At 35.9% G+C, this 22,468-nt stretch overlaps 1 protein-coding gene across 8 annotated transcripts in view; it reads right to left on the bottom strand.

Moving 5' to 3' along the window:
* The window catches only part of Nebl (nebulette), a 149,595-nt gene that overhangs the window by 94,436 nt on the left and 32,691 nt on the right, over window positions 1-22,468 (bottom strand). For all 8 annotated transcript variants that reach the window (XM_040278005.2, XM_078023336.1, XM_078023334.1 and 5 more), the window contains 4 exons: window positions 9,981-10,139; window positions 7,667-7,754; window positions 7,493-7,564; window positions 799-903 (listed from right to left, as the gene is read on the bottom strand). In XM_040278005.2, coding sequence (XP_040133939.1) covers window positions 799-903; window positions 7,493-7,564; window positions 7,667-7,747 — 258 coding nt within the window. In that variant the 5' untranslated portion in view covers window positions 7,748-7,754; window positions 9,981-10,139. The remainder of the gene's footprint in view (window positions 1-798; window positions 904-7,492; window positions 7,565-7,666; window positions 7,755-9,980; window positions 10,140-22,468) is intronic.

Below are 22,468 nucleotides of genomic sequence, written 5' to 3'. Positions count from 1 at the left end.
TTCTAGATGTTGGTAATAATAAAAGAAAACATGCTGATTTTTCTCAAAATCATTTCAGGTTTGCAGATCATATACTAAGAACCTCACGTTGATCTTTTTCCAATGTAACTTTCGGAACACTAGAGGTCAGTCATTTACAACACCATCTTACCGGCTCGCCTCAAGTTTATCTATGTGCAGACTACAGCAATGCCTCAATAGAGAAATGATTGTCAACACTGTGCTTTACAGTGCAAGATTAACTGTAGTTCTAAATGCTCTCAGAAAAACTACACGATTTTTCAGCTGGAAAATGCATATAGCATAGTTCTCTGTGGTTTCAGAATAGAAATTTCTGTTGAACTCAATTTTATCCCACTCAAAAATAGCTTAAATTAAATTTACTTGTCAGAGATACTATGGCTTATGGAAACATGTAATAAGATGTACTTATTTCCAAAATAATATTCAACTGTTAATCTCTAATACATCCATTAGTAAATCAATAGTTTGAAATTTTGAGAATAAATTATTTTCCTAATTTTTTCTATTTATTGAATGAAAGTATTCCTTTTCAAAGGTTGGAGTCAAAATATAGACATACAGTATATAATAAAATGTATTGAGCAAATATAGCAAAATATCTCAATTCATAAGTTAACATTAATATTGTTTATAGAATTAAATAATAATCTAGATATTACCAACATTCAGTGATGCTTTCAAAAATATTTTCCAACTTTAATGCAGACATACAGACTTTTTAATCTAAATAAATAGAAAAAACATGAGCCATTTTGAAAGTTTTTAAGAACTTACCTCTGAAATAAAAGCGCCAATATTTTTAACATGGGTAAGCATGGGAGTGTCAGGCACAAATGTACATTTGTCCTTAGATTTTTTATACTCTTCTTTATAATGGATCTAAATTTAAAAAGAGAATCATGTGCATGAGAAAGAAGAAAAACAATTGTAGTGGCCTTTTTTGAACAGAAAATGAAGGTGATAAATTCCATTTTCTGAAGTAAATATTCAAGTGTGGAACGATCCTCAAGATAAGCCAAATTGAATAAATGGAGATCCAACCCAGAATTGCAAAGCCGTGAGGCAGGGTGAGAAAAGACTGTTACCTCCAATGAGCAAGGGCACAGTTACCATTAAGGAGCAACACTAAGAAGATTGGGCCACAGAGGATGGGTCCTGCTTCCCCAGCACAATTATCAAAAGGTCCATTTCACTGCCACAAGTGTCCTAGTTTGTTGTGATTTTTAAGGTAAGTCTATGTTCAAACAGAAACATCGGTCTATATCAAGACAAGCAGTCTTTAGAACAGACATAATACATTAAGAAGAAAGAGGTAGAAATTAAACAAATGGAGGTTATTACTCGCAATGTCACCCATACAGGCTGGATGGAAGGACTGGAGCTTCCACTATGGGCATAATGGGCTTCTGTTTATTAATTAATCCCCCAACCAATAAAACTTTTCTGATTTATTAGCACCCTTTACCTCCTCATCCGTCTTCCCTCCCCACAGCAAGAGCAGAATCTGCCCAGGTCCTAGAGATTATTCTAGAATGCCCCCTGGCCAGGGGCAGGCAGATCAGCCAAAGAAAGTCCCCAAAGGTTTAGCTGAACATGTTCATTTCTTCACTCAGATTCACCAGCAAAATGAACTACTCCCTTCTCCTTGGGGAGAGGCCATGGACACACAAGCCCAAAGAAGTCAGGAACTTCAAGGACCTCAACTGTCATCTCACCGTCATGCTAATTGGTGCACAAACTGAAAACTGGGGAGGCAAAACCACGTCAAGAGATTGGAGGCAATTTGTTGAAAGTTATGTCTCCCTATAATAAAGTCATGTTTATCTACTCAAGACTGTAAATACTCAGGCTGGAAAAACTGTCCCAAGTCAGACAATAAATTATATGGTCTTCCTAATTATAACCCCAAAGTGACGTTTAATTGTATATACTACCTGGTTCTTAGAGGACGTGATTAATATTGATGTTACATGCTAACATTCCCTGGAGATTTTGCCATATGCAAACCTGATTTGAGGGGCATTACTTGACCTGAGGTATAACCAGATACAAACATATTAAGTAAAGTTATTTCAAAATTCCCCTATTCCACTGCTGCGGCTCTTAGATATTAATGCCTCCCACATTAAACACTGGCTTTATTCATGAAATCAACATGAGAACATATTTATCTTATCTGAGCACTAAATTACTTTTTTTCTTCTCAGAGATTAGCCATAATTTTAGGTTCCTGCAAATCGCCCTCCTCAGTCACTAGTAATTAAATCGTTAATGGCAGTATGATAAATAGTAGGCTATTTTGATCATACAGAGGGAAAAAAAAGTATCTCTGTTATATAATTAAGTGTGAGAAAAAATAGCCTATCATTAGGCTTAAGTTTGACTCATTATTTTTATCTTTTGCCACATCTTTTCCCCATCACATTCGCATTCTTCTCCACAGCGGTATGTGCTTACGGCTACAGGCCTCCTGATAAAGTCTGACATACACAGAATGTTCTGGATAGGAGTGCTGGATAAGAGTGAAGGATTTACTTCCTTTACTAGGCAGGCAAATAGTTTAGTCTTAATTGAGGACTCCATTAACTCTCTTTGGTCTTTACTAAAAAGATACCTACATTTGCATCTCTGAATTGAAGTTGCATTTAAAAACAAGATCATTTCCATTGTTCAGATCATAAGGCCATTAGCATTCACACACCCAGGACTGTGTAGGATTTCTGATGAATCTCTGTGTGCGCACAATCTCTGTGTGTGATTCGGACAAATAAAGAATGTTATGTATTAATAGCCTTGCTATGCCAGAATGGGCAGCAGCAGTAATATCAACACCAGGCATGAAGCCACCATAATAACCGTGAGAGGGCAGAAACAAAGGTGCCTGGGAGGAGAGCATCCACCTTTCTAAGACTGACCCACCTCCCTTCATCCAGGCTTTGTGTATAAAGAGGGGAAAAAAAAAAAACACCCATTTAAATCACTGGTCACTGTATTTGGGTTTTCCTGTTAGAGCCATCTGCACTTATAAACTATACACAGCCCAACATATTTTCAAAGTAAAAATAGCAGGGGGTCAAAGTTGATGACTTTATAATCAATAAGATGCCCCAAACATTTATTTTCTCCTTTGAACCCACCCACTATCTCCACGCAGGATGTCTCAACTACAATTAAATTAGTTCAGCATTGCTTCCTTCTCCTGGTCAAGTTTCTTGCAGAGAGTATGAAATTAGCTAATGGATGAAATTGGATGACAGATATGGAAAGGTTTGAGGATATTTCTTCTTATAAATATTTGTAACTGGTAGTATCTAGAAAGTCTTTTCACAAATGAAATCATACCAATTTAATCCAGTAAAGCCTGGAAGAAAGAAACGAGGCTCCAGCGTTATTTGTTAACTGGGCACGTCATTGTCAAGGTCGCTCTCCCAAGTTTCTTTACACGGTCCAGGCTTTTTCTGGAGGGGTAACCACAGAATTTAACACTTTTAGCATTGGGAGGATTTATCTGCAATAAATGGTGTTTGTTTGCCTGGAAGATGTTCTCACCGCCTGAAGCTTTGAACCACAAACAGTGAGTCAGAGGCTGCCGGCAGATGCAGCCCAACTTTTTCTGCAGAAGGTTTTTTTATGCCTTGTTTACACAAAACATACAAAAGATTCCCCTCTGCCCAATATTTTTTATGGTCATCTATCAGAAGGTGAATAGAGCTATAATTCTGGATGCTCAATAGAATGGGTAGGTTTAATTCATGTCAGGAAATAATTAAGAATTTGACAAACAGGACTAACAGAGAATGCCTACTTGGGGAAATAAAGGGTTAAATAAAGAGGTCACCTTTGAGAACTAGGTGTCCTTCAGAATTGGGAAGTGAGATACACAGAAGGAAAGCCCCTAATGTGGGTAGAGCAGATGCAATTCAGAAACTAAGTGGGGGCCAAAGAAAGGAAAAAAGGATTAAAAAAAAAAAAAAGCATGAAAAATGCCTATGCTGATCCCCAAAGTGAAGCCACTTGACCTGAAAAACTGACATTTTCTCTCAGAGGAGGAATCTAAACAGCGCAGGCCTCCCAGGACTGATCTCCAGGCCCATCTCACTTAACATTTGTATAAACTGTCTGGCATGCAAGGGATGACACAGCAAGGTCCCCAGGTCCGCTGATGAGCCCAGCTCTGGCGGAGAGTGAAATGGCAAGCAGAAAGCCATGAGCCCAGAAACTCTCAAAGGACCAGGAGGGGAAGCAGGAAGGCACAGATTAGATCCAGCCCTGGCGAGGTAAAGAGAATTTCAACTACTATCAAAAGATGATGGGCCCTGAGCTGCCAGCCACACGTCAGAAATTAGAAATGGAAATGGCTCTGACACACCACAGAGATGGGTCTGGCAGCTTTCTGTCTGGACCCCCAACAAGTCCAAGAAATTCTCAACAGCCTCACCAAGGGTGCTGGGAGCGAAACAAAGCAGGGGCCCACTCCACCACAACCACGGGTCACCCACAGCCAAGTGCTGTGCGCAGCTCTGGTCACCATACCCTGACAAAGACACAGGGATGATCAGAACAGCAGAGGGCATGTGGAGAGGCAGCTCTCTGGAGAGAAACCCATAAAACCACCCTTCTCATCTGACAAAGGAGGCACAGAGGAATGCAACCACTTCCCAGGCTCTGGACATGTCCTCATCCCAGCCTCACCAGGTGGCCTTGGCTAAGCCATTCAACCTGGGGTTTCACACCAGTAAACTGAGGCTTATGGAACTTAGAGCACAGGCTTGGCACACAATTCTAAAATGCACCTGGAGTGCCTGGCTCATAGCAGGGGAGAAGGGACATCTGATGGCCAAGGCTTGGGGTTCAGTCAGACCTTATGTCAAATCTCAGGGAGCTCCTGGGCTAAGACGCTTGATCAGAGGCTTGTGAAGCTGCTAGCTGGTGGCCCCTCTGAGACATGATGGATTATAAAACAAAACCAAGACACTGGAAGATGTGTGTTTAAATTTGAGACCAGAGGTGGGGAGGTTGGGGGGGGGTGCAGAACTCATGCACTAAATTAAACGCAGGACACCAATAGATGGCACAATGAGAAATCCAATACAGGCTCGACTAAAACTCCAGTCTAACTGCCGCAAGGCCTCAATTTTTTCTGTTCCAGCTTCATTGGTGCATTTAGATAATTCTGTAGTCACAGGGACTACATACAAGAATTTCAAATTTAAGTTCATCTGTTCCCAACTAAAACACTGATGACACTGAGAATGTATAAGACAGTTATTACTTAATGATAGATTTAACCAAATGGCTCAAAAGCTGAAAGTTTAATGGAATCCAATATGCCAAGTCCTTCAAGGAAGAATTAAAATTCATTCCTAAAAAGACTATACAAATTCCTCCTTTCATTTTGTGTGTGAGAGTTTGTTGTTGTTGTTACTGTTTGTTTTGTTTTGTTTTGTTTTGTTGGTGAAGAGACAAAAAGATTATTTTTTCAGGTTCCCCAATAATATAAAAATTCTAAAAATGGGGTATCTTGATAGGTATAGAATTCTATTTGCAAACAACATATGAACATGTACACAGATACAAATTAAACCAAAATTATCGTGTTCTAAATATTTAAGTAGTACAGATGTCTGTCACGTAACATAAATCTATGATAAGTAGAAACTACTTCCATATGTTTGATTTCACGTAAAGGGGAACAAAATAACATGATCTTTGCAAAATGATAAAGGCCATCAAGCCTCACTAGAGGTTGGTTTTAAAGTCACTGATAAGTGATCTGATTCAAAATAACTGACAAATTGTCTACTAATTAAAGCTACTACTTCAATCCTAATAGTGTATTGAAACTATTACAATGGAAGCCATAATAATTACACTTCTACAAAAACATCAAAGCTGGAAGAGGAACTATCTCCAGAGTTAGGAATTTGCAGTTTCAAATGACAGCCTTACTACTGTTAATATTAGTATCATAAGTAATGATAAAGCTAAGATAAACTTTGCATGGAAATCTACAGTGAGAGATAACACAGCAGAGAAAAGAAGAGGGCTTTGTGTTCAACTCTCAGTGCTTAACTATGTGATCCAGCAAGTTACTTAACTTCTGTGCCTCTGTCTCCTTGCTTCTAAAATGGAAAAACAGAAGGATCTATCTCACAAGCTGCAATGCCTGGCTCAGAGTACTCAATAAATCCTAACTGTCAATGTCATTCCATTATTATTTCAATTTACGAATAACATTCACATACATAAGTAGCTTATTACTATTAAGTAATAATACAAAGAAATACTTTATTTAAAATTTAATTAAATCCCATGTCGAGTATATGGAAAGGGTATGATTCATACCACCACTCTTTGGCTCTTTCTGACAAATCAGAATGAAATGAAGAGTCAAATATAAAATACAATTGGATGGATAGATGCAAAGGTAAGTTCCAGTTGGGATATTTAATAACAGCTAATATTTATTGAGTACACTCATGTTCAAAGAGTATGCTCAGCATTTAATCTTACTATTATAAATATTACAGTTCAGAAACTGAGCCCCACCAGGTTAATAACCTTCCCAAGGTTACTACTGAGTGGATTCAGGCAGATTGATTCAGAGGACCTGCTGCATGGTACCCCACTGCCCACGATGAATTTCCTTTGAACACACTTTTCAAATATTCTCCTCACTCTGCTCATTACCAACAACAGAAATAACCATTCTCTAAATGAAGACACAGGCATGTGTTTACAGGAACCAAATTTCCTTTATACCAGCAATTCTCACATCTGTTTATGAGGATCAGCTGGATTTTCATCCCTAGTGACTAATGTTTTTCCTTGTGCTTCTAGAATTCTAGTTTGCAGATTTACTAAATAGGTATGTATGTGCATTTCAAATAATTTCAGGATTCCCTTGAAATGTAATAGCAACTAATCCCATTTACTGAAAAAAAATACTCCTTTTCAGTAATATCATCATCTAAATCAGGATTTTCAATATGCAGTTTATAAATCCTGAATTGTCAATGGATGTTATATGCATATAGGTATATGCCTTTTCTTGGTTTGAAAAATGATTGCATTCATCAGATTCTTCAAAAGGCCCTCAAAAATATTAACAATGATTTAGCTAGAGAGCCTCCAAGCCAAATTACCTCATTATATTAATTTTAGTCTTTGGGGTTCTCAAATGGAATATGCTTTGCAACCCAAGGCCTTATGAGTTCATGGCAGAAAGAGAGCAAAATTCATGAGAGACAGGATTCTGGATCATAAATGGGGAAACTTGTTCCAGCAGAAATTCTCTGTAAAGGTGACCTTGGGGAAATCACTTAAAATTTCTGGACTTAGTTCCCTGGGCCTGGAAAATAACTGTATGTTACCTAATGATGTCAGGGTTTTCTCCTCAGTTCTATTATGACATAACTGTTCCACACCTGCAATGCAAAGTCACACAGAAGTCACCGGAGCCACTTACATCACTAATGAGTTCAGTGCATTTTCTGGCCAATTCCATTCTTAGGTCTTCAATAACAGGCTTCGGGAATATCTGTTCAGAAAAAAAAAAAAAAAAAGGTGGGGGTAACATTTTGTCCTCATCCATTACAGGAACAAATTTGTTCTTGGGTGCATTAAGTGCTCTCTCACGTACCTTGTCTTCTTCATTTTCTTCTTTCTCTGTGTTTCCCTCTTCAGTTTCCTCTTTCCCAGCCTCAAACACAGGGTCCCTCATTCTTACCCTGTCAAAATATTTATATTTTTAAACTTCACTAGTGTAGCATCTTTTTTTTTACAAACCACAGCACACTGGAGCTCCTATGTGTCTCTGGTGCTCGGGCAGGAATGACCTTGCCAGGCGTCATCTCTGGCTCACACTTCACTCTCCTTATCTCAATGGAGTGTGAGGGAATGGAATGGATCCCAGGGCTCTGCCAGGGTCAGCCTCACAGGAGGAAAGAACACTTTCTCAGGCGAAATTCAATCTGACAAACTTAAAGACAACATTCTTCAAACTGGTGAAGAAATCCAAAAGAGAAAATTTATCTTTCACTAATTCAATTCATTCATGAAACAGTTTAAAAAGGACTTAGAGGGTCTAGGAAAATTTCTCAGCTAACGGTACACAAGATACCACAGCCCAAAGCCTGTTATCGCAGATTCCTCAACTCTGTCTAAATAAAGCTTTCTCTGGAATGTCAGCTCTAATTCCATATAGGGAACCTGGATCATTCAGACTCATTTCATTAACCTAAATTAAACGTTTTATGAGACATTCCCATACTTTCCACAACCTAAAAAAAAAAAAAAAAATCCCCTCTTTATATTAGCTTATTAGGGGCTGGTAATTTATTATGAAAAGCCCTTTGAACCACTTCAAAGAATCTATTCTGAGTTAATTATGACTGTTAATCTTATATTAGGGAGCATTGTGTTGTATTAATTGTAAACATCATTGAACATGAGCAGTTGCTGTTAATACATGTTGATATATCATTGAAGAATTTTAGAAACATCATCACTTCAAAAAAATAATCATCCTCTTTGATTCTGCTCAATGTGTCAATTTTCACAAATTCACTAGTTATTTGTGTATTCCTCAATGCTTACTACACACTTGGGAAAAGTTAGAAAAATAAATTATCACAATATTTATTATGTAGTATATGTCACCAGTTATATTACTAAATATATATTTCTCAGAACAAATCCTCTATTGTCCATTTAGGCAATTTAAGACTCTATGTAATACATAATTTATGCATTTGGCTATTTTAATCATAAGGTGAATTTATTTTTACAAAGCAATAGCATATTAGTGTTAGATATTGTAAAAATACCCTACGGTGAATAATGAAACTGCTTATATAAAATGCTCCTTTATTCAAAATAATAATTCCAAACAGCCAAGTAGAATACCATTTTCTCTTGATATGCAATCTAGTTTTCAACTTATTAAGGCCTTGGCCTTACCTAAACTGAAAATTCTGACAAGAAAAACATCCCACATAATTGTCAAAAATAGATGATTTCTCAAATTGTGTTTCATGAGGGAAAAGTCCAAAAACAATATTTGGCAGAAAAAACAAGTTTCTTAAACATGTTTGGGAAACCTGTTTACTAATCCCTACCTGCCTCTTAGAAATCCACATGCTATATTGACATTTGGATTTTCAGCCAAAAATAGACCTGTTTAGGTTTCCTTAACCTGCCATTTCCCAAACAAGAATCCTGTCCATTTCATCTCATCTATCGTTGTTTTCTTAATGACACCTATTACCCCAGAAAACTTCTTTTTTCATTCTTCTATAAAGTATTATTTAGGGAAATACTGCTCTATTCAGACAAAATGTTCTAAAAGAATTATTGGTATTGTCATGAAATGATTTTGGGGGGAGGTGGGGATGTGCCAGGAATTGAACTTAGGGACACTCAACCACTAAGCCCAATCTCCAGTCCTATTTTGTATTTTATTTAGAGACAAGATCTCATTGAGTTGCTTAGCACCTTACTTTTGCTGAGGCTGGCTTTGAACTTTCTATCCTCCTGTCTCAGCCTCCCAAGCAGCTGGGATTATAGGCATGTGCCACCGTGCCCGGCTATGAAATGGTTTTTGATACAGGTTAAATTAATGACATTGCAATATGGTGCTTACCAGCAGAATGCCAAAAAGAAACTGTTCCTGGCATGCTGAATTTGGAAACAGGCATGTCATGCCCGCCTAGTGCAGCAGATTCTACGAGGAAACTCACTGTGCGTTATACTTGTTGCATAAGGGGAAAAACACATGGGCTCTGGTCATTTCCCTCAAGGTTCTGCCAAAAGACTATCGTAATATGCTGTAGAAGATCTATTACACGAATTTTAGGGAGGAAACAAGTTCAAGGGAATAACAATTTCTAAAAACTTTTCTTATAAACTTCTAGAAGTACAGAGAGGAAATCAAGCCAAAACTGCCTAAGGCACACCTCTCGGCTCATATTTGAGATGACAATGCTGACTTTGCTGGTGGTGATGTCTATTCCCCACAGTGAACTGTCCAAATCAGGGCTGAGCAGCAGCCATCCTCTCGTTTCCCGTCATTCAATGAATTCTTGTTGACTCTCCACTGTGCTGCAGAGAATAATCTGTTGAGATTTAATGCACAAAAGTTTCAAATACAACATGCATTGTGAACACAAATTTTCCATTTGAGATTTTAGAAACAGGATTTCAAAGCCAGTGGGATCCTTAAGAAGATGATACACCTACAGCCCTCTCTTTACAGAGGACAAAATTAAAGCCAAGCAAAATAAACTATCTCCTTTGCACAGTTATTCAATGGAGTTCTATAATCACAACCTAACTAGAGCCCTGTTTATTCAAAATACAAGTGTTGTTAGGCTAGATACTCTGCTTGATGTTAGAAGGATACAATGGTGAATAAAACATGTTTTGTGCTAAGATTAGGTACGAAATAAAAAACCCATCATTCAAGACTTGCTGGATGAACTCTTTAATGGATTGTCTGGCAAGCCGCATACACCATTACTTTTGATTGAATGCATCTTTCTTCCTTTCACCTATGAGTATAATATAAAATTCATGTCAAGTTTTCTCTAAAAAATTTTAAGCTCTGCACTTTATCACAGCAAAGCTCTCCTGTCAGTAGCGCTAAAATCTGACTTGGGGGATCAGAAAAGTGTTTTTCATGGACAAAGTTCCCTATCATCTTTTTTTAAACCAAGTTTAATGTTGTATTCTAGTACAGATTTTTACCTTGGGGTACCCCCAAAGGGAATATCTGTACAGTTGCTAACCCCTGTTACTTATCCTGCACTTCATTTATGTTGTCTTTTTTTTAAACTTTGGTCATGTCCCCATGCTGTGATACCGAATGGGACCAAGATGGGAATCACATTCCTTATGGTGAGACCTTCAACATCCAGGTCTAGATCTACCATATCCTCTAGGGGAAATTATTTAATCCTTCTCTGCTTCTAATTCTGCATAAACAGAAAAACTAAATTACTGTAAGTTAATAAATGGAAAGCACTTGAACAATTTCCAACTAACCAGTAAAGGTACAGTTACAGAGAAGCAGGGTTTTCTCATTGAAAAGGGTGAGATGCTGTGTCATCAATATAATCTTTTTTTTTTTTTTTTGGAGGGGAGGCTGGTACTAGGGATTGAACTCAGGGGCACTTGATCATGGAGCCACATTCCCAGCACTATTTTTGTATTTTATTTACAGACAGGGTCTCACTGAGTTGCATAGCGACTCGCTTTTGCTGAAGCTGGCTTTGAACTCACGATCCTGCTGCCTTAGCCTCCTGAGCTGCTGGGATTTCAGGCATAAGCCACCATTCCCAGCATCACCAATATCTTCTCAAAGTTAAGAAATGTGTCCCACAACCTGAGAGCCTAAAGATAAGAGTGAAGTTATGTTTTTATGATATACGGGTCTTCCAATCTTTCTATAGTTTGATATGTATTCATAGGCATCTATATTTCCTTAGCAACTGCTAAGTGGGTGGCACCTTTCTCTGGAAACACAGCTTCTGGCCAAGGAAACATATCTGCACCAGCACTGCAGTCACAGAGTGTCTGACTGTCCTCAGTGTGCTTAAGGTCACACATCCCTCGGTTTTGGATGTTTTAAACTTTTTTCACTTCTTTCTCCTTTCCTTTTCTTCCTAGTGATAACAGATGTGCTCTTCTTCAACACCATGACAAGGTACTTGCAAATGTAAATTTATAAACAGATAGATCAATCCTGAGTTGAAATGAAGGCATCCAGAGGGTGTCACTAAAATATGCACCTTGGTGTGCTGATTGTTTTAAATTGAAGGAACTTGGGAATCTTAAGATGCCGGCAGAGGCTCTTCGGAAGTTCCTTTATCTACCTGCAGACTAGACCTGCCAATGATAATACAAACTGCCTCTACTCTGTTCATTTTTTCAACCAAGGAAGAGTAAGGTCACATCATAGGAGAGACTGAAAGTCCAACATCAGGCCAAGAAAACAGGAAAATTATGTCCTAGTTACCATTAGTCTCCAGGCCCATTCACTTCCCCTGAAAATCATTTCCTCTAAAACTGCCCTTCCCCCTTGAAGAGAGTATATAAGCTTCTGAACCTCACCGGGCCAGTGGGTACTTGTCCTTCTGTGAACACTCCATGTACATAGTAACCTGTGTGCCTGGACTTCTGTTAATTTGTCTATTGTCAGTTTATCTCAACAAACTCAATGACTAAAACTTCAGAGAGCAGAGGGGAAGTTCCTTCCCTGTTAAGGAAAACTTGCAAAGATAAAAAGATTTGATTTTATACTAAAATGAATTCAATATTTCTTATTATAAAATATCTATCCTAAATGACAAGGTAAGAGAAGAACTAATTTGCTTTGATTCAATTTTCTGTTGGGACAGTTTTTCATGCTCATTTTTAGCTGCCTGGTTTTATTTATCACTATCCCTCAGAAAGTTCCTACTTCTTGATGGAATCCCAAGCAATTTTACATTTGCCACATCTTTACACATCACTTGGCATCTGCCCAAAAGAGAACTTTGCTAATAGATAAGTGGGAAAGAAACAAGAAATGAAAGCACTCTAGGGCAATTTGTCCTCTTTATAAAAGAGATGAGTTCTGCTTAATATTAGCCCAGTCTATTTTCATAATTTACATTAATTAACATATCTTCTTTTTAATGGCTCTTTCATTACTGTTTGTTCATTAGAAATCAAAAGAACACAAAGCTACCTTAGTAATCATCACGATTACCACTCGTGCTACTAAAATAAGATTTAATAGGCTTGTTTATATTTAATTTCCATTTTCACACATATAGATCCTACATATGTAGCCAGATACTGAAGGAAGAGAAGAACAAGCAACTGCAAATAATTGGGGGCATAACAATTATTTGATGGAAAGGCCAAAATTAACAGGATAATTTTTTTCTCATCGAGAGAAGAAAGGTGCTCCTATTCACTGTCTATATTAACATAAGCATCCAATGAACTGGTTTAATTTGCAACCTACTTGAGATGTTATTTCAATGATGTTAACACCATGATCACTCCTGCAATCCCAACCCCAAGTAGAACCCCAACGTTTGAGTGGTCTACATGAGATTTATAACTAGAACCAAAAGGCCAAGTCCGATAGAACAGTTTGAATACCACCAAAATTATCTCTTTTCTAGAGTATTGTGTGAGACGTGTCAGGAATAATCATGAAGGGCCTTGAAATTGGCATATAAAACCAAAAAAAAAAAAAATTAGTAGGTATCTTATCTAGAGCTTCATTGGGACCATACTGTCCTTTCACTGCCTTGGAACTACTTTAAAATTCCATAAATTGTTGAAAACTAAAAAATAATACAAATTATCCTTATCCACAGAAATGGAAATTAACTGTGTCCTGGGGAACACAATTGATTATTGCCCTGCAGACTGACCCTTTTTCATCTATTTATAAATCTACTCCAGCATTCCCTATTACTCATTGGATTTTAGCTCTGAAAATGTACCTTTGACCCATCTGTAACATCTTACTGGTGCCTTCCTTTATTAATTTTGAAATGTGATTGTTTATGCTTTAGGAAACTCATTTTTTAAAAATTTATCCTTTAACAGTTGTGACTTATTTAATTATCCTCAATTTCTTCTTTAATATTCAGCAAAAAATAGAAAGGGAAAGGGACTCTTAGAGAAATCTCTTTTCTCAATTGTGAAATAGCTGTAAAAATTTTTTTGGCATTTATTAAAATCAGCTTTATTTTGTTTTATTTTGTTTTCAGGTCTGACCTTTTTTGACTTTTGGCAAATGCCACATGTGTGCTTGTATATATGTACATTCACACACACAAAAAAACACGCACAACACACACGCGCACGCACACACACACACAAACTCTCTCTCAAGCAGAGTTAATTCACCACAGCTGCCAGTTCCCGCCTGAAAATCATAAAAGGCTTCAATAAATGCAAAGACTTAATTACTTCTCACATCTGGAAAAACTTGAATATGAGAGTGGATTTATTGAAGAAGCTCTTGGCTTGGCTGTCAACACCATATCCAGAGCCAGAAAGAGAGCAGGCTTGATCACTCTTGGCAATTCTTTAACCCATTCAGAGATAGATGATCATCAATTAATTCATAACATGGCCTGTTTACATGATTTATGAATTTTATGAAAACATAATAAAGTAAATAATTTCCTAGTAACTTATGGAGAAAAGCTGTCTTTGTCATGTTTTGGCAGTTGAGGGTGGGGGGATGATACATTAAACTGTGGAAATAATGAAGTTCTTATATTCAAGGAAACAAAGGAAAGACTTGAAAGACTCTACAGCATAGTGAGAATGGCCATTAGAACAATGACTTACTTAAACACATGCAAAATTAGATAATTTGGCTCTTTAATGAGAAAGTGTGATAAAATGTTTCTGAAAGGGAACTAGGAAAGTTACATGAGCTCACTGCAAGAAGACTTAGCAGAAACTAAGAACTGGGCTGATCTCTGCCTGAAAAGAATATTTAAGCTGGAATTAAGCAAAGTGATAGGATACAGGGAAGGCATCCAAAGAGCATTTGCAAAGACCCAGGGACAAGAGTTGAAGGGACCAAAAGTTCAATGTCACTGGAGCATATGCTAGGAGAGATGAGGGAAGAGGAGGAGCTGAGGATCTTGCAGCAGCCAGAGACCTCAGGAGAGAGCATGATGAAGTAAATATATGGAAATCACTTATCCTAACACAAAAAGCTTAAGCTGGTTTGAACCATGAACCCTTTACAAATAACACAGTTCCTGGTCAATTAACTGTGGAAGCAGCAGCTTTGCAGCTACTCTATTCCCTTTATATGCCTTGAACTTAATTTTTACCCCTCTCTGTTATCACCAGCCAAATGAAATATTCCTTGTGTATCTGGACATTATGAAAATTCGTAGTGAAGAAAGTATTTTCAGGTCTATTATGTCTTTGAAGGAAAATACTCAGGGGAAATCCACTTGTATTATGTGTACCCAGAAATAAATGAAATTTCTGCTAAATGTGTCTATAATATAAATTTTACACTTTTACATTTCTATAATTGCAATTTTATTATTGAAATGTACCTCTTTTCCTACTCTTTACTAAACAAGTGACATCAATGTTTATACTTGAATCTTAAGCAGCGAATTACTCATACCTACATTTGAAAATGATTTCTACCCTGAAATCGTAATACCATCATACTATAAACCAGGAAAAACAATATTTCCAATGCTCACACATTCAGAACTATTGAAATACTGATTCCTGAGTATTATTTCAAGCATTTCTATAGGTATTTTTCATGTGTAACTCAAAATATAATATAAAATGGGATGATAATCAAAGTAAATATCTCATGAACACAGTTGTAAAGGTAGTGATGTTTTAAAATAATTGTTACCCTCCTAAGAGGTTTAACAAACACATTAGTGGTAATTACTCTCTGAGGCCTTCATAATCTTTATTATTTTTGTGTAAATGTGTACTGGATGGGTGTGGGTTTGTCTTCATCCATTCATTTCAATTAAGTATTTCTTGCATGCATTTTATGGGCTAAACACAATATAACAATAAAAGTTGGTCAATTTTGTTCCCCAGTACCTCCCCTTTCCTGCTCCCCTGCTCTACTGGTCTCCCTTCTCTTTTCATGATGTCCCCCACCGCCCCCTGTCCTTTTTCCCTTTAACTCTCACTAGCTTCCATATATGAGAGAAAACAAAACATGAGATTTTAATAAAGAGATTGATGCATCATTTAAAGAACCCAACGTTTCACTGGAATGAGATTCTTTTAAAATTAAAAAAAAAATTCTAATACTCAACAGAAGAGATCTTGAGCCATAAAGGAAAAGAGTATTTCTTGCTCTGTTCCATGGCAGACGGACCCAGCTTCTCTCCATGGAGCCAGCAAAGTGGATGCTTTAAAGCTGCTGGAATCTTGAATAACATCCAGATGCAATGAAGTGCTTTGAATCTAAAGATACTGTGACATGAAATGATATTCAAGGTCTTAAATTTTATTTGTATCCTCCCTCATCCAAGGTCTGCAGAAAATTTTGGAGAAAGATGAGCTGCATATAAAAACAGAAGAAGGTAAATCCAAAACTTTTGGGAGCCCTCTCCACTGACCCCTATCCAGTACTTCGAAAGCATACCCCCCTCCAAAAAAATGATTACTTTACATATAAAATCCCATTTAATCCTCACAACATCCATTTCACAGATGAGGACCCTGGGACTTAGAGCAATAACTCGCCCAAGTTCTTCCAGTAAGAGATTCAAACCCAGGTCTTAACTGCTTCCAATTGTGTAAAACCTACTAGATCACAGAGTAGTGCCACACCTAGTGACTTTTATTCCTTTCTGGTGGTAATACTATTATTTTCTACCATCTTCTTCTATTTCCAGATTCAAAGGAATTCCCATTACTGATGGTTATTTAAAGGAGAGTACTCCTTGCAGAATGGAGACAATTTGGTCCCTGTGATCTGTGAAAACGAGGCTCCATAGGAGTTAGAAGAAATGGTAAAAAGCAGGCAATAAGGAAAGCATTATGAGGATCCTTAATCTGGCAGCAACCTACTTTGAGAAATTTTTCTGATTTTTATTCATTAATGATACATGTAAAAGCAATAGTCAACTGGTAAATGTTCAACTATCATCTCTCCCAGAGTTTAAAGGGGTTTTAAAATAAAAATGTATCTTCAATTAAAAGTAAAACAGCATAATCACTGAATTGGGACAAGCCTCTGTCAAGCTGATATTAGACAACATCAAAACGCACTGCAAGTAACAACAAAAGCTTACATCTAATATTAAATGGACCAAGAAATGTCAATCCACCTAAGGCCAATCTTCCCCATGTTAAAATGGGCATTTCAAGGTCTACAATTATGCCCATTCTGCTCTTAGTACTTATCTGTACACTGATGAAATCACTCTAAACAAGATTTAGACCTTATTTTGGGCAGTACTTTTCATATTGATCGCCAGAAACCAAGATCATAAAGCTTTACTGTGGTATTTTTAACAGTCAGGAGTCAGGCAAGATTTTGCACACACAAGTGAATATAAGGGGCAGATTTTGTTTTATCCAAATAGATTGTCTTTGATACATAGCTGCCTTGATATCCAAAAGGATATTACTTTTCCTCAAATGGGATCCACTACAAAAAAGTTTAGAATGTAGTAAATGTTCATTGGCAATAGAGTTAGATAGTGGCGCTTATACCATGTTCTCTGATTTACACAAAACTACTAAATACAATTGACAGAAAAACTTGAGAATTCTTTCAATTTAGGCTAGCATATTATCATAAGTTTACCCCAAAATATTTGCACAATGTCTACATAAAAGAAATATTGCTTTCATATTTACTTTAAGCTGACGTGAAAATTTCACGTAGCAATATATTTTTAATGTATGCCCTATATTCCATTTCTTATAAATCTAAACATTTTAAATGCACGAAGAAGCTGCTTTCAGGTTTTCTATGACAAACTTTCCCAAGAAGTGAACTTTTTAAAAGCACAATCCTACTCTGAGGGTCTTTATCATATCAAAAATTTTACCTAAGTTTAAGGTTGGCTGAAAAGGAAGTATTTTTGCTGACATATGATGAAGTAAAAAAGATATTGTAATTGATGATTTTTACTAGACTTTGATACTAACAGAGTATTATCAAATTCTATTAAGTATTTTTTTTTCCTATTGAAATATCACTATATGTACTTTGGATCAAATTTGTACCTGCTTCCTCATTTTAACATTTAAAATAACTGTACATGTTTTTCCTTTGACTTCTTTCTGGTATTTGTATTACTATCTCTCCTTACATAGTGTCAGAAGTTAAAGAAAGTTCAGAAATTAATTTAATTAGGGCAAATAGCTAAATTTTATTATCCCATTTTAAACAAAGTATTTATAAGTGTAAGGTTTTAAAAATTTAATATAGTGTTATATTTTCTTAACTAACTTTATGAGATCTTTTAAAGACTATCTGATTGCCCATTAAATGTGGCCAACTCAAAATACAAAAATTTTTGTAAAAATATAGATTACCTGTATTATAAATCTAATCTTCTTGGATAGGGTTGCAGAAGACTTTAAAATAAATCTTAAAATTGTAAAATTTTACAGTTCAACTAGTTCTTTATTTAGTTTATCAATTTATTTATTTATACTTTAGCTCAGCATTTTAAAAAGTTTTTTTTAACCTTTCCAAAACAAAGCAAGGGTGAATGTCTGTTTAAACAAACAATCTTTATTTAAATATGCACAGGTTAACATTTTCATAATGTAAGAACTAAATATTTTTCAAAACATCATCAAAAATGAATAGCATAAATTGTATTATAATCTTTAATAATGTTTGTATTTCAGAGACAGGACCAGTGATTATATTTGGGACCATGATTTGACAAATTGTAACAACTAACTTATGCAGTATATAATAATGAGACTTCTGCTCTAGCTCTGTATGTTCTATTCAAACAATAAAACACATGTGAAGTGTCATGAGGTTATAGTGAAACAATAATTGACAGCAGACTTTTATTTTCTAGGCTGGCAAAAACATTATGGCAGACCAGACCAGGATGACCAAGAATTGAGAAAAGTCGAAGCCCATTAGAATCTCATTGAATGAACCACAGAGATTACAGAGATTCATGGGCGAAGGCAAACAAGGGGAGTGTCATGTTTAGTGTGAGCAGAGGAAAGCATCAACACAAGGTGAATCCTAAGACCTGGGTTCAAAGTCCTCCCTCTGTACAAATTAAACCAATCTTTCCAGCTCAAACACTGTATGATTATCACATGTATCTACTTATCTACTAACATCAGAGCATCCTTATCCAAAAATCCAAAATCTGAAGCTTTCTAAATGTTTACATGAGGCCATAGGTGGGTAATTCCACACTTGACTTCATGTGGAGGGTCACAGAAAAAACACAGATGCACTAAAAATATATAAAATTATCCTCAGGCTATATGTATAAGGTGTACATGGAACATAAATGAATGTCATATTTAGATTTGAGTCTCATCCCTGTTATATATATGCAAATATTTCAAAATCCAAAACACTCTGAAATCTGAAATACTTAACTATAATAAACTATGATACAAAGAGTTCAAAGATAAAAATATCATCCAGGAAAAATTCTTTTTCAAACTTTTTTTTTTTAAAAATGCTTTTTTTGTTTGGTGTTTTCTGTCTTTTGTTTTGGTCAAAGGGCAACAGAAGGAAACAGTAGGCATGATGATAAGCACTTGACATATATCATCTCATGGAAGATGCATATGGAGGACGCATAGTTCTCGAAAGTAAATACATTGGGGATCTCCAAACTGAAGCATCAACATGACTTGATCCAAGATCTTCTGTATATAATTATATATCATCTCACCCTATAACCTGCTATATGCATTTGACTCTGTGAAATTGTATTGCTGAAATGCACTTTTTAAAACTCCCTTTTATTATGACTACAGTTCAAAATCTAAACAGGTTTAACTGGATGGCTAATAAACCCATTCCCAAAAGACATCAAAATATTATAACTAAAATATAAAACCACAGTTTTTAAACAACTTCAGGATATTCTCATAGTTGAGTTTTAAAACTAGTACATTTAAATTAAGTACATATACATAAGAAAATATAAGTGAGTTCCAGATGCGTATAAAAAAGAGATGTATTCCCAAGGCATGAAAAATCATCAGTGAGGTAACCATGCTTATACTATATTCATGTCTATGTGTTCCAAATCGATCTAAACATAATCAGTGGGAAATTAAATTCTGATAGAGCCAAGAGTATGGCTTTGAAAAGCTTTTAAGCATTTATCTCCACAGTGATCTCATGGGGAGTTCAAGCTTGCTTTTCAGGCAACTACACTATTCAAAGCTCTAAAAAGCAAATATTTAGCATTGCACTAGATCTGTTACAAAAAAAAAATTCTTTGCAGTTTGACTTAATAGAAGAAAATAGTTTTCATGTTATCACAAATGGGGAAAGAAATAATTATCTTAATAAGTACTACCTTTCTTTATCTTCAAATTTAACTAACATTCTGTCTTTTAAGATCACAATAACTTTCATGACTCTTCATAATAACAGTATTTTATATTTTCTGCAATGTGAATGTGTGAAAAACTAAAAATCACTTTTTAGAAATAAACTACATGACCCACACACTATATTTCATATTATTTCTGTTTTGATGTTTTCAGTTGTATTACTAGTCCCCCAAGGGACATTTAGATACTGTGACGACTTATGGAAAAAAATCAATGGCATTATATGTCTGAAATACAAATGTACATTTGTTCATGTATATGGCATGTTCAACATTTGATTTAAAATATCAATATTCAGAGTACAATTTATAAATGTTAAATGATTGCAAGAAATTTAAAAAGCTGAAAAAAAAATCCAGCCTTGCACACTCAACGCTCTTATAATCTAGAAGTAGAAACAAAGCAGTTAGAGAATATAAAGAAGTCATCAGAGAAGTACGGAGTGTTCTAACAGTGCAGAAAACTGAAGAAATCCCAAGTATCAGGAAGATTCTAAAGTTTCATGAATAATGCCTTTGAATGTGCACTTATGATGAGTTTGTTTTTTCAAAGTGAGAAAAATGGCAGATTGGAAGACATGTGACAAGCAAAGACAACAGAACAGCCACACCATGAGAGGTTCACTGTAACATGAGGAAGATGTAGGAGTGAAGAACACAAAAGGCAGACCGGAGACAGCTTCCAATGTCAAAGCAACAATTTTTTTTTTATATAAATCATTAGTGCATTGTAGCTTCACCTAACAGTGGGGTTCATTCATTTAACCTATTTGGAAATGCATATAACATAGTTTTCTCCATTTCAATCCTCAGCGTCAAGGCAACTACTTTATATATAATTCCATCAGAAAACTTGAGTCGCAAAGTTTTACTCATGAAAGTAACATATAAATCTAGTACAGAAAGATCAATCCAGTTACAGTATTGATAGGCTGAGGTGAATCGGGAAGAAAATCAGAAGACTTTTGCCAAATTGTCTAAGTAAGAGGTAAAGACCTAGGCCAGGACCCTGGAAGTGATAAAAGGTAGAGATTTGGAATTTATTAAAGATGTGGACTGCACAAGAGACAACATGTGAAGAATGAGAGGAGAAAGGTAGTGGGCAGGTATTGAGAGCCACTGTGAGCAGAAGGGAGGTGTGTTCAGAAAAGGAAATGGGTTGAGTCAAGATGGAATTGTTCCAGTGGAGCACCAGCCATCAGTTAGATATACAAAGAGTCTTGATTGAAACCTGAACTCAGTTCAGAAGGGGGAGTCAGAGTTCAGAGAACCACTGGCAAATCTAGGAGCAAGTACTCAGAATAATTTTCAAAAGCATCTCCTAAAGAAAGGCAATTTGTTCCCCCCAAAACACTGCTGATCCTTCACTTTGAACATGGGAAAAGAAATACTCCTGAAACAAGGTCTCTCGTGAGTGAGAGAAAAACTCCTTTACAATTCTTAACAGTTAGCAAAGCACAAAGCAAGGACCCAAAAGTATAAGAAATAAATGAACTCTTTATGACAATAAGATTTTACCAACAAATATTTTTTAAACATTTATATGCAAGCCACCAGATTTTAAAGATTTTTAAGGCCAATATTTTAAGTCATATCTTCAAGCTAAAAGAGCATGTTTATGCCCAGATAATAAATGAACATTCTGTTTAAACAGAGCTGTTCAAATTTATTTCTAAATGTTATCGTAATCTTGTAACTCACATACACCGCATAGTAAGAGATGAAATACTGTTGTATTGTGATAAGCCCTTATTAATTAAATCAATTCTCATTTCAGAAATTTTTTAAATGTAGAACTAAAAAAGTCTATAAAAGTTGTAAGCCTTTTTTTTCCTGGGTGAGAAGTGAAACAAAATAAACCACTGATAATTACCAGTCACCCAGTCTAACTAGATGTTTAATGAGAGTGAATTGCTAAATTTTAGGATTCTAGAATGATAAGAAGAACTTTGGCTTATGGAATTCTCCACATCTTGGTCTATACAACCTTTAAATGTACCTGGAAAACTACAAAAGAAGGGAAGGTAGAAAGAGAAGTAAACTATCAGATTAAAATTTTTTTAAAAAAATTGGGGCCAGGTTGTGGTTCAGTGGTAGAGCACTTGCCTACCACGTGTAAGACATTGGGTTCGATCCTCAGCACCACATATAAATAAATAAATAAAATAAAGGTCCATCAACAACTAAAAGAAAAAAGATTTTTAAACTTTTTTAAATGTATATATGACAGCAGAATGCATTACAATTCTTATTACACATTTAATTTAAATTTTAGGACTATTAGAGTCCTGTTATGAAATCTTTCTTTGGTAGCTCTGATGAAAACAATTTTAACTTTTCTTTTTTCTTCC

The sequence above is a fragment of the Ictidomys tridecemlineatus genome, chromosome 10 (genome assembly GCF_052094955.1).
Source record: "Ictidomys tridecemlineatus isolate mIctTri1 chromosome 10, mIctTri1.hap1, whole genome shotgun sequence".
NCBI classification, from domain to species: Eukaryota; Metazoa; Chordata; class Mammalia; order Rodentia; family Sciuridae; genus Ictidomys; species Ictidomys tridecemlineatus.
Note: the sequence above shows the minus strand (reverse complement) of the source record. Positions and strands in the feature narration are given on the sequence as shown.